This window comes from Pongo abelii, chromosome 21 (genome assembly GCF_028885655.2).
Source record: "Pongo abelii isolate AG06213 chromosome 21, NHGRI_mPonAbe1-v2.0_pri, whole genome shotgun sequence".
NCBI lineage: Eukaryota > Metazoa > Chordata > Mammalia > Primates > Hominidae > Pongo > Pongo abelii.
Window position 1 is genome coordinate 11,411,509 of NC_072006.2, and position 13,633 is coordinate 11,425,141.

Below are 13,633 nucleotides of genomic sequence, written 5' to 3' on the forward strand. Positions count from 1 at the left end.
TCATCCAATCCAAGTTTTGTTTATATTCCAACAATGGCGCAAGAATCCAATCCAGGATTGTGTTGCGTGTAGTTGTCATGTTTCTTTAGCCTCCTGCTGATTCCTCAGCTTCTCCTTGTCTTTCATGATGTGAATTTTATATAGAGATAGTCTGTCTACCTCTGGATATATCTACACAGTTATGTCAAAAACTATGAATGTCTAAGAATGTCTCTGCAGTCTTAACAGCACTGAGTTCATCCTGGCTCTCCCCCTTCCCCTATGTATAAATCACTTCTCCACCAGTCCCATTAACTTCAATATATTATATTTACTTATTTTCCCAAATCTTTTCTGTGCAATCAAACTCTATAAGGCTTCAATAGGGAGCAGGGGAAAGGAAAAAGGAGACAGCAATGCTTTAAAGCAGATTTGATCAAACTAAGATCTTTTGACCTTCCCTATCTCACCCATCTTTGGGAGTGTGAGTTTTGAGGAATGATTGAAGGGAGTAGATGTTATTTAATATAGTGGTTCTTAACTTTGGCTGCATATTAGAATCATCTGGGAGCCATTTTCAAATACCCGTGCTCAATCTACACCCCAGATCAATTAGTCTCCAGGGATGAAACCTAGTCATCAATATTTTTATAACCCCCCCAACCCAGGGTGATTCCCATTGTCACCCAAGGTTAAGAGCTAACAAAGCAGGCTTCTACTTTCATGAAGTAGTTTATCATAGATCATTGACTCAAATGGTGTTTTTCAAAAGTAGTGTATTGATAAATAGAGGATAATGTTAATTCTGGAAATGTTTGTGATGCAGGGCAGGCAAGCCTCAAACTTGGGGCTTAGCCCAGGAGGGTTCTTTGCTTCACCCAGGAAAGAATTCAAGGGTGAGCTAGTGGTGTTAAACAACAGTCCTTTGGTAAATAGTATTGCCCCTTGCAGAGCAGGGCTAATTCATACACGGTGTGCCCAGAGTTGGCAAAGTATTGGCTCTTGGTAACTGCATTTATACCCAGTTAAACTCACTTTCAGTTACATGCAAATTAAGGGGAGCCTCAATACAAATTGAGGGGCAGATTATTTAGAACTTTCTAGGAAATGGGTGGTAACTTCTGGGTCATTGCCATGGAAAGGGGCGGTAATTTCCAGGTTGTTGCCATGGCATTTGTAACTGTCATGGCATTATGGGAGTGGCTTATGCTAATTGAACAATGAAGACAGCTGAGGATCTCTCTTCTTGACATCTCCTTGTCCCTGCTGGTTTCTTCACTTTTTACTGCCTGGACGAGATCCTGTTCTGGTCAGCAGGGTTGTGATCAGAAAACAAGTTCTGCTGGTCTCCTACCGCAGTTGCAAGAAACTCAAAACTCCATTTTAAACTTTAAACCTTATAGTATCTTCTGTTTGGGTATTTAACAAGCATTTGTTTTCCCTTGGAAACGTATCCAGCCAAGACCTTATGAAGACTGTGAGCTAAAATTAAGGTATTTTACTTGCCTGGAAACAGTACTTCTCAAATGTTAATGTGCATACAAGTGACTTGAGTATCTCGTTAAAATGTAGATTTAGATTGTGTCTCGTTGGTGAGGTCTGAGAAACTTCATTTCTATAAAGTGATGTCAAAGTTACTGGTCTGGGGACCATGTTTTGGTGGCAATTTGCAAGACCCCAGAGTTTCTACCCTAATGATTTATTCAATGACTCTTAGAGGTGTTATCAATCTGTTTTTAAAGCCAGGGACTTTGCCCAGGGGAAAAATACATGCATACACACACATACACACACACACACACACACACACCCCATGCATACAATTTCAGAGCAATTGTGCATTCATTCAGTGAATACCTATTTAATGCACACGAAGTATCTTTCCGGGTGCTAATGACAGAGTGGGAACAAGATAGCAAAGAGGCCTGCCTTGTGGAGCTTTCGTTATAGTGTTGGTTGGAAGACAAACTAACTAAATAAAGCAGGCATGCCAGCTATGATACACGCCTTAGGACAGTGTACTGCAGTCACGTGATACAGGGATTGGGTGGAGGAAGGTTTGAAGTGGCTCTTTTAAATTGTTCTGTCTATGGAGGCATCTTGGCCAGGAACCTGAATGCTAGTATTTGGGGAAAAGCATCCTAGGCAGTAAGTTCGGTGCACCTGAAGCAGAAATGAGTTTAGTGTTTTCAAAAGATAGACAGAACTAGTATGGGAGGAACAGAGCGAGTGGAGGAGAGAGCAAGAGGTGAAATCCCAGAGGTAGAGGGGCCTGATCCTACAGGAGCTTGTAGGCCATGACAAGGAGACTGCCTGCACTTGACCGAGCCCATGCTTAGATCTTAAAGGAGCCATGGCCTCCATTTAAGAACTCCAGACAGAGAATCTAATTTAGGGACTGAAGGGGAAAAATGTCATTTAGGGATTAAATGTTTGGAGAATACATCTGAAAATCTAGAGGAACGAGTATGAAAACTGGGGCCAGAACCCTTACTGAACCCCCAGTGGCCCCGGTGTCTTTGGCATAACTGCCAGACACAGCTACTTGCTGAATTATTGCAAGTTCAAATTCCTATTTGCATGCAATTTTACCAAGAAGCCTCTAGTTTCTGTCCTGTCTCTGACACTTCAGAATGCCAGAACACCACAAGCTTTCCCAGGCTGCATTCAGAAGGCTTGGATATCTCATTACTTTATTTCTTCACCTTCACACGTCCAATAATGGCTTCATGTTAGCATTAGCTTGATTTTCTAAGTTGTGATAGCTTGAATGTCACATTTTGCTTTTCGTTTTTAATCATTTTATTCTGCTTTTGGGAGCCTGTATATGCTCCCCAATGGGGAGTTTTTGCAGTCCCCATTTTCTTCAAGTGCCTCTTAAATGACAACTGTCTTTTAACTCTCCTATGCTGAGGGCTGGTTTGAGACTGGAACAGTCCATAAAACAGCCGCGCAATCAGGATTAAGAAGATTTAATCAATGCTTTAGTTTTCCCAGAAATTTAGACCTTTAGATTGATTACAGGGGAAAAATTGGAAAGGCATTCTGCTTTCAAAAATAATATCGAATTCAATCGTACCTTGTTGTGAAACAGGAAATAAATGATTTATTCTAATTTGTCAATTCTAAGTTGAGAACGATGAATTGAAATAGCATTGAACCATGATCCCTCTGGTAACCTTCAGATAGGATGGTTCAAAATGACCACTTTAGGACAGGTGCGGTGGCTCATGCCTGTAATCCCAGCATTCTGGGAGGCTGAGGAGGGCGGATCACTTGAGGTCAGGAGTTTGAGACCAGGCTGGCCAATATGGTGAAACCCTGTCTCTACTAAAAATACAAAAATTAGCTGGGCATGGTGGTGCACACCTGCCATCCCAGCTACTCGGGAGGCTGAGGCAGCAGAATTGCTTGAACCCTGGAGGCGGAGGGTGCAGTGAGCCGAGATTGCACCAGTGCACTCCATCCTGGGTGACAGAGCAATACTCTATCTCAAAAAAAAAAAAAAAAAAGCAACAAAAAACAAAAAGACCACTCTGGCATTTGCTGTGCCTCAGTTTCCTTGTCTATAATGAAGGTATTGAATAAAACAAACTTTCCAATCAGGACCAGCTATATAAAAGATCCTCCCCTGAAAGTCACACACACATACACACACAGCCACACATATCCACACCAAAACTCTTTTACATACACACACAGATGCACTCGAAGCAATATAACTCTATCACACACACATATACACCCCCAAAAAAATCTTTTTATTATATTTTGCTTTACCGATTTATCCCTTGGAAAATTGTTTTGCACAAAACTATTTAGTAAGTTAAATTCTTGTCCCTAATTTTATGACGTTACAACTTTGGGGTTGGGGGAGAAGGCACTGCTCTGAAGTGACATCATCAACCAAGGTGGAGAGCGCATCCTGACAGGGATCTCTATTCTAGAAGCAATGGATAAGAACAGGGGAAGGGCCAAATTATGGGAGAGATGCCAGCCTCAAACACCCTATAAAAAGCAGTAACTTACTGTCCGTCTCTTCTAATAGAAAGCAACACTTGGGGCCAAAATCTTTTTTTTTTTTTAATTTACTGCTATATCTTTAGTGCCCAGAACAATACCTGGCACAGTAAGTGCTCAGTAAATATTTGCTGAATAGATGGAGCTAGGGACTGGCGGTTCCACTTTGGTGCCTCTAGGAGTGCTTCTCTCGCCATGGGAAACATGCTCAGAAGCAGGAAGTTCCGGGTAACATAAACTTGTAACTTCACTCTCTTCTCTTTGATCTGCCACCCTTGAGCATTTGAGACTGAATTGCAAAAGTCTTAGAGAGAAGAGGTAGGGGAAAGATTGACCTATTTTTCCCAACCCACCCATCTCTTTCCCCACTGGTAGGGTCTAAATGTGGCATCAACTAGTATGTTGGAATTCATCTCTGGCCTGGGATAGACATGCCTTCTAAGAATCCTATCATGAAAGATTTGTAAACATAAGAATGCTTCATTTATCTATTATGTAAATCCAGATTTATTAATTGAATTTGTTTAAATCCAATTATTTGTGCTATAGATCTCACATTTTCAATAAATTCCTACAGCTAGTATGTCTTTGCTCATAAGCTGAAAGAAAATTAGGGGTGAATTAAAACTAAAAATAGTTTGAAATTCTCATAGTCCTCTCAACAAAGCCCTACTGATTGATACAATAGACCACTGCTAAAGCGGCTTTAACAATAGTGGACCATTTTGGATATTATCTGTGTGTAGAAAGACACAGAGTTTGACTCTGTTTGGAAAATCAGACGCTAAATAGCCCCTGAAGCCGAGTAGCCTGTTATGAAAACAGAGGGATGGGAGGCCCTTCTAATTGGCCAGGGTATTTACCCAGAGGTCTGGCTTTCACATAAAAGGCAGGAACCACTGAAGTCAGTCCCTGCTTCCAGTCAGAGTTCAAGTTAAAACAGAAAAAAGGAAGATGGCAAGAATATTGTTACTTTTCCTCCCGGGTCTTGTGGCTGTATGTGCTGTGCATGGAATATTTATGGACCGTCTAGCTTCCAAGAAGCTCTGTGCAGATGATGAGTGTGTCTGTAAGGACGTTTTTGTGCTTTTCATTATCTTTCTATTACATAATTGAAAATATATCCACTAATAGCATAAAATCGAATTGTACTTTGAAGTGAATCTTCTCCAATGTGTATGTTACCAGCTTTGTTTCTTCTGGTCTGCGTGTTTGGTGTCTTACTACGGAGAATTCACTTGGCTGAGTTTTGTTGCAGCTTTAATATCTTGGCTATCTTCTTTCTCTTGGATAGACACCAGCTGTAAACTGGGAATTATCAGTCACTCTGATTTTCTAGTTTTTCTAATATACATTGCCTTTTACTGTTATAAAATTCAGGAGCCTAAAATGTAATCATTTAAATTTTTTTTCTTCCAGATACTATTTCTCTGGCTAGAGCTCAAGAAGATTATAATGCCCCGGACTGTAGATTCATTAACGTTAAAAAAGGGCAGCAGATCTATGTGTACTCAAAGCTGGTAAAAGAAAATGGAGCTGGAGAATTTTGGGCTGGCAGTGTAAGATGAGATAATTTAAACACCTATTGACACATATTGCTCTTAACTTTTCCTTGATTACCTACCTTCAACCTATTTTAATGCTTAATACTAGTTGTTAAGAACCATGTAGCGATTGTAGATGGAAATGCAAAAATTCAGGTATATTTGCTATTGCATTTTAAAGAAAGAAAGATCAATTTCATAACAAAACCAAATGTAGGTTAATGTGATATTTTGGCAAAAAAAGAGTCAAATACATGGGGGCCTAAACATCCCAAAGAATTTGAATGTTATCCGAAAATGTCTGAGAAGATTTGCCAAGCAGATAGAAGGCATGTGTGTTGGCAGTAAGTCTAAGTATTAATATTCTTTTAGGAAACTTTGCACCCTAATTAATTCGAAAGAATCAGCGTTCTTCAGTTAAAATATACAGGGGTGGTCCCTGGGGAGGGATGAAGCAGGGATGATTTTCTGTCCTCATCGGCAACCCTAAAGGTGAGTTCTGAATTAATGAAGGATTAAATTTAAAGCCATTTAAGTCTGTTCATTTGAATTGTTGAAAACTGAGAAATGTGCATCATTTAAAATAAGCGTCTACAGTACTTTAAAAAAAGTACTGTCTTTATATATTTATTTATGGGTTCAAAAAAGATTTCAGGCAACTCACAAGACTGCATAAAATAAAGTCATGCTAAAGTAGTGAAATAAGACTGGGCCACTAAACAGTAGATGCACAATTCCTGTGGGTTAACTTAGTGCTCCAAGTAAACTTCCGATTTGCCGCAGAGCCCCCTGGACCCCAGAGTGAAAGGGAGGTATTGGCAGCTATGATTCTCACCATCAGCAAAGAGGACGCCTGCGAGTTTCTCAGAAGACACTCAGCATCAGCTTTTTCCTGATCACTATTCTTCTGGGCACTTAGGTTTATGGTGATGGCCAGGATGAGATGGGAGTTGTGGGTTATTTCCCCAGCAACTTGGTCAAGGAGCAGCGTGTGTACCAGGAAGCTACCAAGGAAGTTCCCACCACGGTAAGCATCTCAAAAGTGACTAGACAAGGACTCAGATCTTGGGGCAATGTAGGCTGGTGTTAAAAATGCATAATGCAACTTACAAGTTGTATAGGACAAAGCCTCCAACTTTCAGTGGCGACTTTTCTGAGATAATGAGGTTTGGGGGACCATTTGTAACTACTGTCAACATCGAAAGATGAGTAAACTTTCTCTATACCACCCCCTTTTGTTTTATTTCAGTTTACTATTTTTCTCTCATTTTTTTCCATATTTTTTCAGCTTTATTGGGTTATAATTGACAAATAAAAATTGCATACATTTAATGCACACATTATGTTTTGATATACATTGTGAAATGATCATCACATTCAAGCTAGTTAGCACATACATCACCTCACACAGTTACCTTTGTGTGTGTGTGTGTGTGTGTGTGTGTGTGTGAAAACATTAAGATCTGCCCTCTTAGCAAATTTCAAGTATACAATACAGTACCTGTTTTGTTTTAGATGCAAGTTACCTTGCAAATCAGTCTATGTAACAAATAAAGAAACCAAAGTCAGTACTAACTGACTCTTACAGATGGTTTTCAATAAACATAGGCTGAAAAAAATTATCACATGTTTTTGATCAAATCGAAATATTCTAGAGCAATCTTTGAATGTCTTATTTTTGTGGTAAATAGATTCTATTTATGTATGAAATAAAGTCATACTCTTCCTAATGCCCTGGGGTCCTGTAAACTCAGGACAGAAATAAAATATGCTTTCTGAGCTACTTTGCAAGGTACTTGTTTTGAAGTGATTCTTCTGGAGCTAATTGCTGTGCTTCAAACACTGCTCATCCTACACAAATGGGACTCACTTGTCATCACTTCTTAGCATTAAGCTGAAATCTGTCAGGTAACTGTAAATTAAAGGTTCATTTGAGGACCTTCATTGTAAGTAGTTTTTGACTTAAAGTGGTAAATATTTCATATTTTTGGGGGGTCAACCTTTACTTACTTTAAATCCAAATTTCTCTGATTAGATATGATTTTAAATACAGAATCGACATCTGTTTTTTAGCCTAGCCTATTTAGTTCAATCTTTTTTTGTTTTTGTTTTTTTCCAGGATATTGACTTCTTCTGCGAGTAATAAATTAGTTAAAACTGCAAATAGAAAGAAAACACCAAAAATAAAGAAAAGAGCAAAAGTGACCAAAAAATGCATGTCTGTAATTTCGGACTGATGTTTTAAGAATTTTTTACCTTACAGAAGAGCGAGGGCTTAGGGGTTGGAGGTGGCAGATAAAAGAGGATTTTCAACTCAAATCTTGTTTCCTGCTGGCCTGGTTTTCCCACGAGCTAGAGCGGGGAAATGTTGAGCTCAAATGGGTAAATCGAGACCAGAAAATTATTTTTCCAACCTAGAGAATCTCCTCTTACAGGGCGATGCATATAACAGATCACGTATGTGTAGTTATTTCTAAGTAGTGATTCTTCCCAGCTCTTTTATTTCTCATATATAAAATAGGTGGGTCATAGGTCTTCCCTTTAGACATGATGTTTTCTACTCATTTGTCTCTCTGGCCAATTGAATTATTAATAAAAGGGCTGTATTATCAAAGAGTATTCTAGTATTTTTGTTACCTTTAATATTTGATGCCTTTTGGAGGTAAAGCTGTTGGGGGAAGAAGAGTTTTTGGACCCATAGATGTTTGGATGATGTCTCTAATTTGTCATTTAGAATAATCTCAAAAATGATTTCAGTTGAATAACTTGCCTTCTAAATGATCAATTTACTTCTCCCCCAATTTTAAAGAAGTATGTGTATATTTAATAGGGGAAGGTAGTTTACAGAAATATTTTTAATGCAATAGTTTTCCCTTAATATGTATCCTTGCAGGATATTATTCAAGCTTCAAGTCATCAAAAGACCCAGCAAAAAAAAAAAAAAAAAAAAAAAGTCTGTAGGTTATTTTCTCTACTTCTATTTCAACTTTGAATTTCCTCTTCCTGTGCAAATTCCTCTAGTCAAGTGTGATATATCAAGAAATCTGAGGAGGATGCGGGTTTTGTGGTCCTGATGGGCCCACAAGTTTTTCTATATTTAACTGCAAATATGCTTTGATTTTGTGTTATTAATATAATTCTTTTGATGTAGTCATGAGTTTTTCTTTGTTTGCGTATAATTAAAATGGCTGTACTCTACTTAATGTCACAATTTCTGAGTTTTTTCTTAAACATTTTTCACCTTAGAGAATAAAAGTGTGGGGGAGTTGGGAATGAAGCTTGTTTTTCAGTTCTCTGTCATCTGGACATCCCCTAAGCATGAAGAAGAGAGCAGAAGAGGGCATTTAGGGTAAGCCACAGACTTGGCCCAGGGTCATTTTTTAGCTCTGTCAACTGTGATTTTTGAGTGAATATCTTTTTACCAAATTCTTATGTAGGTCAGTCAAGTAAAGTGGTACCAAAATGCAAAACACAATAAAACAAAATACCAATGTTTATTTGTTTTTCTATTTTACTTTATTCCAAAGAGGTTTCAAGTAGCATCGAGGGCTCTCGACACAATTTTAGACTAAGAGGTATTTATCCTACTTCTGCTTCTATCTGCCTCTCACTTCCTGGCCTTTCCATTCCAGAAACACCCAGAACACGTGAGATGCCCAGCACCCCCATTGCTCCCACCTGGCCTTAGGCACACAGCTTCACTCCCCATGCATGGGGCTTCCAGGGCAGAACTCCCTCCTTAACTCAGTCAGCTCCAACCCATCAAAACTGAGCTCATCCGGGAGTTGGAAGGTCGTTGACTGATTCATATCTCCTGGGGCCTATCTGCATTAAAAGAAAGCAAGCACTTACAGGACTTTAAACACGCATCTGTCCTCTAAAAATGCAAATGGCCAACCCTGGACCAGCACCAGCAGCAGCTGGTCCTCACCTGGGAGCCGGTTAGCAGGCAGAATCTCTGCCCATTGCATGCCTTCTGTGTCAAAATATGCATTTTTATCAATAACTCAGGGGATTCCTGTGCACATTAAAGATTGAGAAACACTGATTTTAGTTCCCTCTACTCATCTTACAGAAAAAGAAATAAACAAAAGGCTAGAGTACATAGGAGATAGAGCAACTCTCTCCAAATTAAACAACAGGATTGCAACATTCCTATCAGTACTTTCCCAACCCTATCACAGCACTGTCTTGATTCTCCACTGATGTCTACCCAGAGAAAAGGGGGCAGAGTGGTGCCAGGGTGAGAGTTTGTGGGCAATGAGGCCTTTGGGACCCCTTTCCATTTGATGAATTGTTTTTCTCCCTTTCCCACTAAGAGAAAGGGCATCTTTGCACCTCTAAAATGTTGTCAGCTGTTAACATAAAAAGAATTTTAGTCTAACCCTAACTTGTAGGCTTCCTTGATACCCCAAGCTAAAAGATATATATCTATATGTCTCTCTATTTATCTATATTAAATACGTATATATTTTAAGAAGCCCAAGTCTTTGCCCTAGTTTATTAATCATGTACCAGGTAGTTGGGCCTGGCCTCTTGAGTACCTGTGACCCAGCTCCATTGTGGAGAGTCCCCAGCTATGCAAACTCATTCTGTTTTAGCCAAGATTAAACAGAACAAGGGCGCTGCTACTACTGTTTATCTTTTAGTCTAAAGATAGTTAATTTCATGTAGGAAGGGCTTAAGTTTTACTATGCAGCTTGTACTGCCTCCTTGTGGGAGAGAAAGAAGACATTTAATCCTCCATCTCTGACCTCAGAGTATGGGAAGTAAGACATCTACCTATAGAAGAATAAAGAACCAATGCAGGGCAGTGGATGTGGGGAGGAAAGGCAGGTAGTTTCATGAGCCAGCTTGGGGCAAGTGGTAAACTTTGCCTACAGCAGAGCCCTTGCAAGGCATTACCAGGGCAGGATGAGGTGAGTATAGAAACCGATCAGAGGTGAGAGGAGTCAGGGCATGGCACATGATAGTTGGCAACAAAATGAAATCATGTTGAAAGGAAATGCATTGGGTGGCACTGGTGGCTCAGAAAAGTGAGGTGATGATAAAAGATCCCAGGGCATTTGGAGTTTTGAAATAACTGGGCTGCCGTTTTCTAGCTGTGTATGCTTAGATAAGGTTCTGACTATAACTGCAGGACCAGCCCAAACCGGACCTACTCTGTCGATAACAAAATGTTGAATTGTCTTTTAAGTATAACAGAGCCCAAAACTGCAAGTCCTATTGCCTAGGCCTGCACAATACAAAAAGCTTTGACCTCTAACAATACCCCAAACCAACAAATCCTCCCTTTGGAACCAAGAAGACCAGGACAGGACTGGAACATGAATGCCATAACACTTTCAGAAGTGAGGGGTCTGTTGGCCCTGAAGATCTGGGGTTAAAATCCTCCTTAACATACCTTTCTGTAAATGGTCAAATTTAAAGCCCTCCAATCAGACCCAGCCAAGCCAACTTTCCCAAATCCTTTCTCTTGCCCACTGTGATGGTTAATATTGAGTGTCAACTTGATTGGATTAAAGGGTGCAAAGTATTGTTCCTGGGTGTGTCTGTGAGAGTGTTGCCAAAGGAGATTAACATTTGAGTCAGTGGACTGGGAGAGGCAGACCCACCTTCAATCTGGGTGGGCACTATCTAATCAGCTGCCAGCATGGCTAAGATAAAAACAGGCAGAGGAACATGGAAGAACTAGACTGGCTGAATATTCCGGCTTTCATCTTTCTCTTGTGCTGGATGCTTCCTGCCCTTGAATGTTGGGCTCCAAGTCTTCAGCTTTTGAACTCTTGGACTTACACAAGTGGTTTGCCAGGGGCTCTTGGGCCGTTGGCCACAGACTGAAGACTGCACTGTCAGCTTCCCTACTTTTGAGGTTTTTGGACTCAAACTGAATTTCTTGCTCCTCAGCTTGTAGATGGCCTATTGTGGGACTTCACTTTGTGATCATGTGTGCCAATTCTCCTAGTAAACTCCCCTTCATATACACTTATACCCTATTAGTTCTGTCTTTTTAGAGAACCCTGACTAATACACCCACTGGCCCAGAATCTCATGTTCTTCTCACATTGCAAAATGCAATAATCCCTTCTCAACAGTTTCCCCAAATTTTAACTCATCCCAATATTAACTCAAACTCCAAAGCCCAAAGTCTCATCTGAGACTCAGGCCACATTCCTCCCATCTATGAGCCTGTAACATTAAAAAAAAATTATTTGCTTCCAAGTTACAATGGTAGTACAGGCATTTCGTAAAAAATTCCCATTCTAAGAGGGAGAAATAGGCCAAAAGAAGAGGGCAGCAGACCCTACACAAGTTTAAAACTCAGTAGAGCAGACTTTAAACCTTAAAGCTCCAAAATAATCCTTGACTCCATGTCCTGTATCTAAGGCACACTGGTGCAAGGGGTGGGCTCTCAAGGCCTTGGGCAGCTCCACCCCTGTGGTTTTGCAGGGTGTAGCCCCCCTGGATGCTTTCATGGGTTGAAGTTGAGTGCCTGTGACTTTTTCAGGCTCAAGGTGCAAGCTGCTGTTGGCTCTATCACTCTGGGGTCTGGAGGGTGGTGGCCCCATTCCCACAGCTCCACTAGGCAGTGCTCCAGTAAGGACTCTGTGTGGGAGCTCCAACTCCATATTTCCTCTCAGCGCTGCCCTAGTAGAGTTTCTCTGTGGGGCTCTGGTACTCCTGCAGCAGGCTTCTACCTGACCACCCAGGCTTTCTAGTAAATCCTTTAAAATCCAGGTAGAATCTCCCAAGCTTCCTTCACTCTTTTGTTCTGTGTACCTGTAAGCTTAATACCACATAGAAGCCACTAAGGCTTACAGCTTGTGCCTTCTGGAGCAACAGCCCAAGCTGTATCTGGAGCCTTCTGAGCTGCAGCTGGAGCTGGAGGAGCCAAGGTGCAGGCAGCAGCATCCTGAGGTGGCATAAGGCAGCAGTAGTCTGGGCCAGGCCTCTGAAACCATTCTTTTTTCCTCCTAGGCCTCTGGGCCTGTGATGGGAAGAGCTGCCTCAAAGGTTCCTGAAATGCCTTCAAGACTTTTTGCCTGTTGTCTTGACTATTAGCATTTGACTCCCTTTTAGTCATGCAATTCACTCTAGCAAAGGTTGCTTCCCAGCCTGCTTGGATTCCTTTCCTGAAAATGCTTGTTCCTTCTTTAAGATATGGCCAGGCTGCAAATATTCCAAATTTCTATGTTCTACTTTCCTTTTAGTTATAAGTTCCAACTTTAAGTCATTGTTTTCCTTCCATCTCTGATTGCAGGTTGGTAGATATGGCAGCCATGCCAGATCTTGAATGCTTTGCTGCTTAGCGCCATCTTCTGCCACGTACACCCTAGGTCACCATTTTTAAGTTTACTCTTCCACAAATCCCTAGGACATGGACACAATGCAGCCAACTTCTTTGCTGGGATGTAACACAGATGACCTTTGCTCCAGTTCCCACTAAGTTCCTAATTTCCATCTGAGACTTTGTCAATGTTGCCTTTGCTGTCCGTATTTCTATCTGCATTTTGGTCACAACTATTTAACCAGTATCTAAGAAGTTCTAAACTTTCTCTCATCTTCCCGTCTTCATCTGAGCCCTCCAAACTCTACCAACCTCTGCCTGTTACCCAGTTCCAAAGCCACTTCCACATTTTCAGGTATTTTTATAGCAATGCCAGACTCCTTGGTACCAATTTTCTGTGTTAGTCCATTTTGCATTGCTATAAAGAAATATCAGAGACTGGATAATTTATAAAGAAAAGAGGTTTTTTTGGCTCCTGGTTCTGCAGGCTGTATATGAAGCATGGCACTGGCATCTGCTTGGCTTCTGGTGAGGCCTCAAGAAGCTGGTACTCAGGTGGAAAGTGAAAGGAGGGCAAGCATGTCATACAGCCAGAGAGGGAGAAAGAGAGAGGAGAGGGGAGGAGGTGCCAGGCTTTTTAAAACAACCAGCTCTCACACAAACAAACAGAGCCAGAACTCACTCATTACCTTGGGGAGGGCACCAAGCCATTCATGAATAATCCACCCCCATGACCCAAACACCTCCCACCAGGCCCCACCTCCAACATTGTGGATTACATTTAAACATGAGATTTGGAGGG

General features: G+C 40.9%; 1 protein-coding gene across 1 annotated transcript; it reads left to right on the forward strand.

Moving 5' to 3' along the window:
- The first annotated feature begins 4,909 nt into the window (after positions 1-4,909).
- Positions 4,910-8,751, forward strand: OTOR (otoraplin). The gene is made up of 4 exons (XM_002834539.4): positions 4,910-5,068; positions 5,419-5,558; positions 6,463-6,570; positions 7,663-8,751. The coding sequence occupies exons 1-4, from the start codon at positions 4,954-4,956 to the stop codon at positions 7,684-7,686; spliced, it is 387 nt and encodes a 128-aa protein (XP_002834585.1). The 5' UTR covers positions 4,910-4,953; the 3' UTR covers positions 7,687-8,751.
- The last annotated feature ends 4,882 nt before the right edge of the window (positions 8,752-13,633 follow it).

What these genes read in the sequence shown, in the direction of transcription:
- OTOR (XM_002834539.4), top strand. Translation starts at nt 4,954, where the DNA reads ATGGCAAGAATATTGTTACTTTTCCTCCCGGGTCTTGTGGCTGTATGT. An exon ending in TGCAGATGATGAGTGTGTCT is followed by an intron (nt 5,069 to 5,418) that starts GTAAGGACGTTT and finishes TTTTTCTTCCAG; the next exon opens with ATACTATTTCTCTGGCTAGA. An exon ending in CCAAGGAAGTTCCCACCACG is followed by an intron (nt 6,571 to 7,662) that starts GTAAGCATCTCA and finishes GTTTTTTTCCAG; the next exon opens with GATATTGACTTCTTCTGCGA.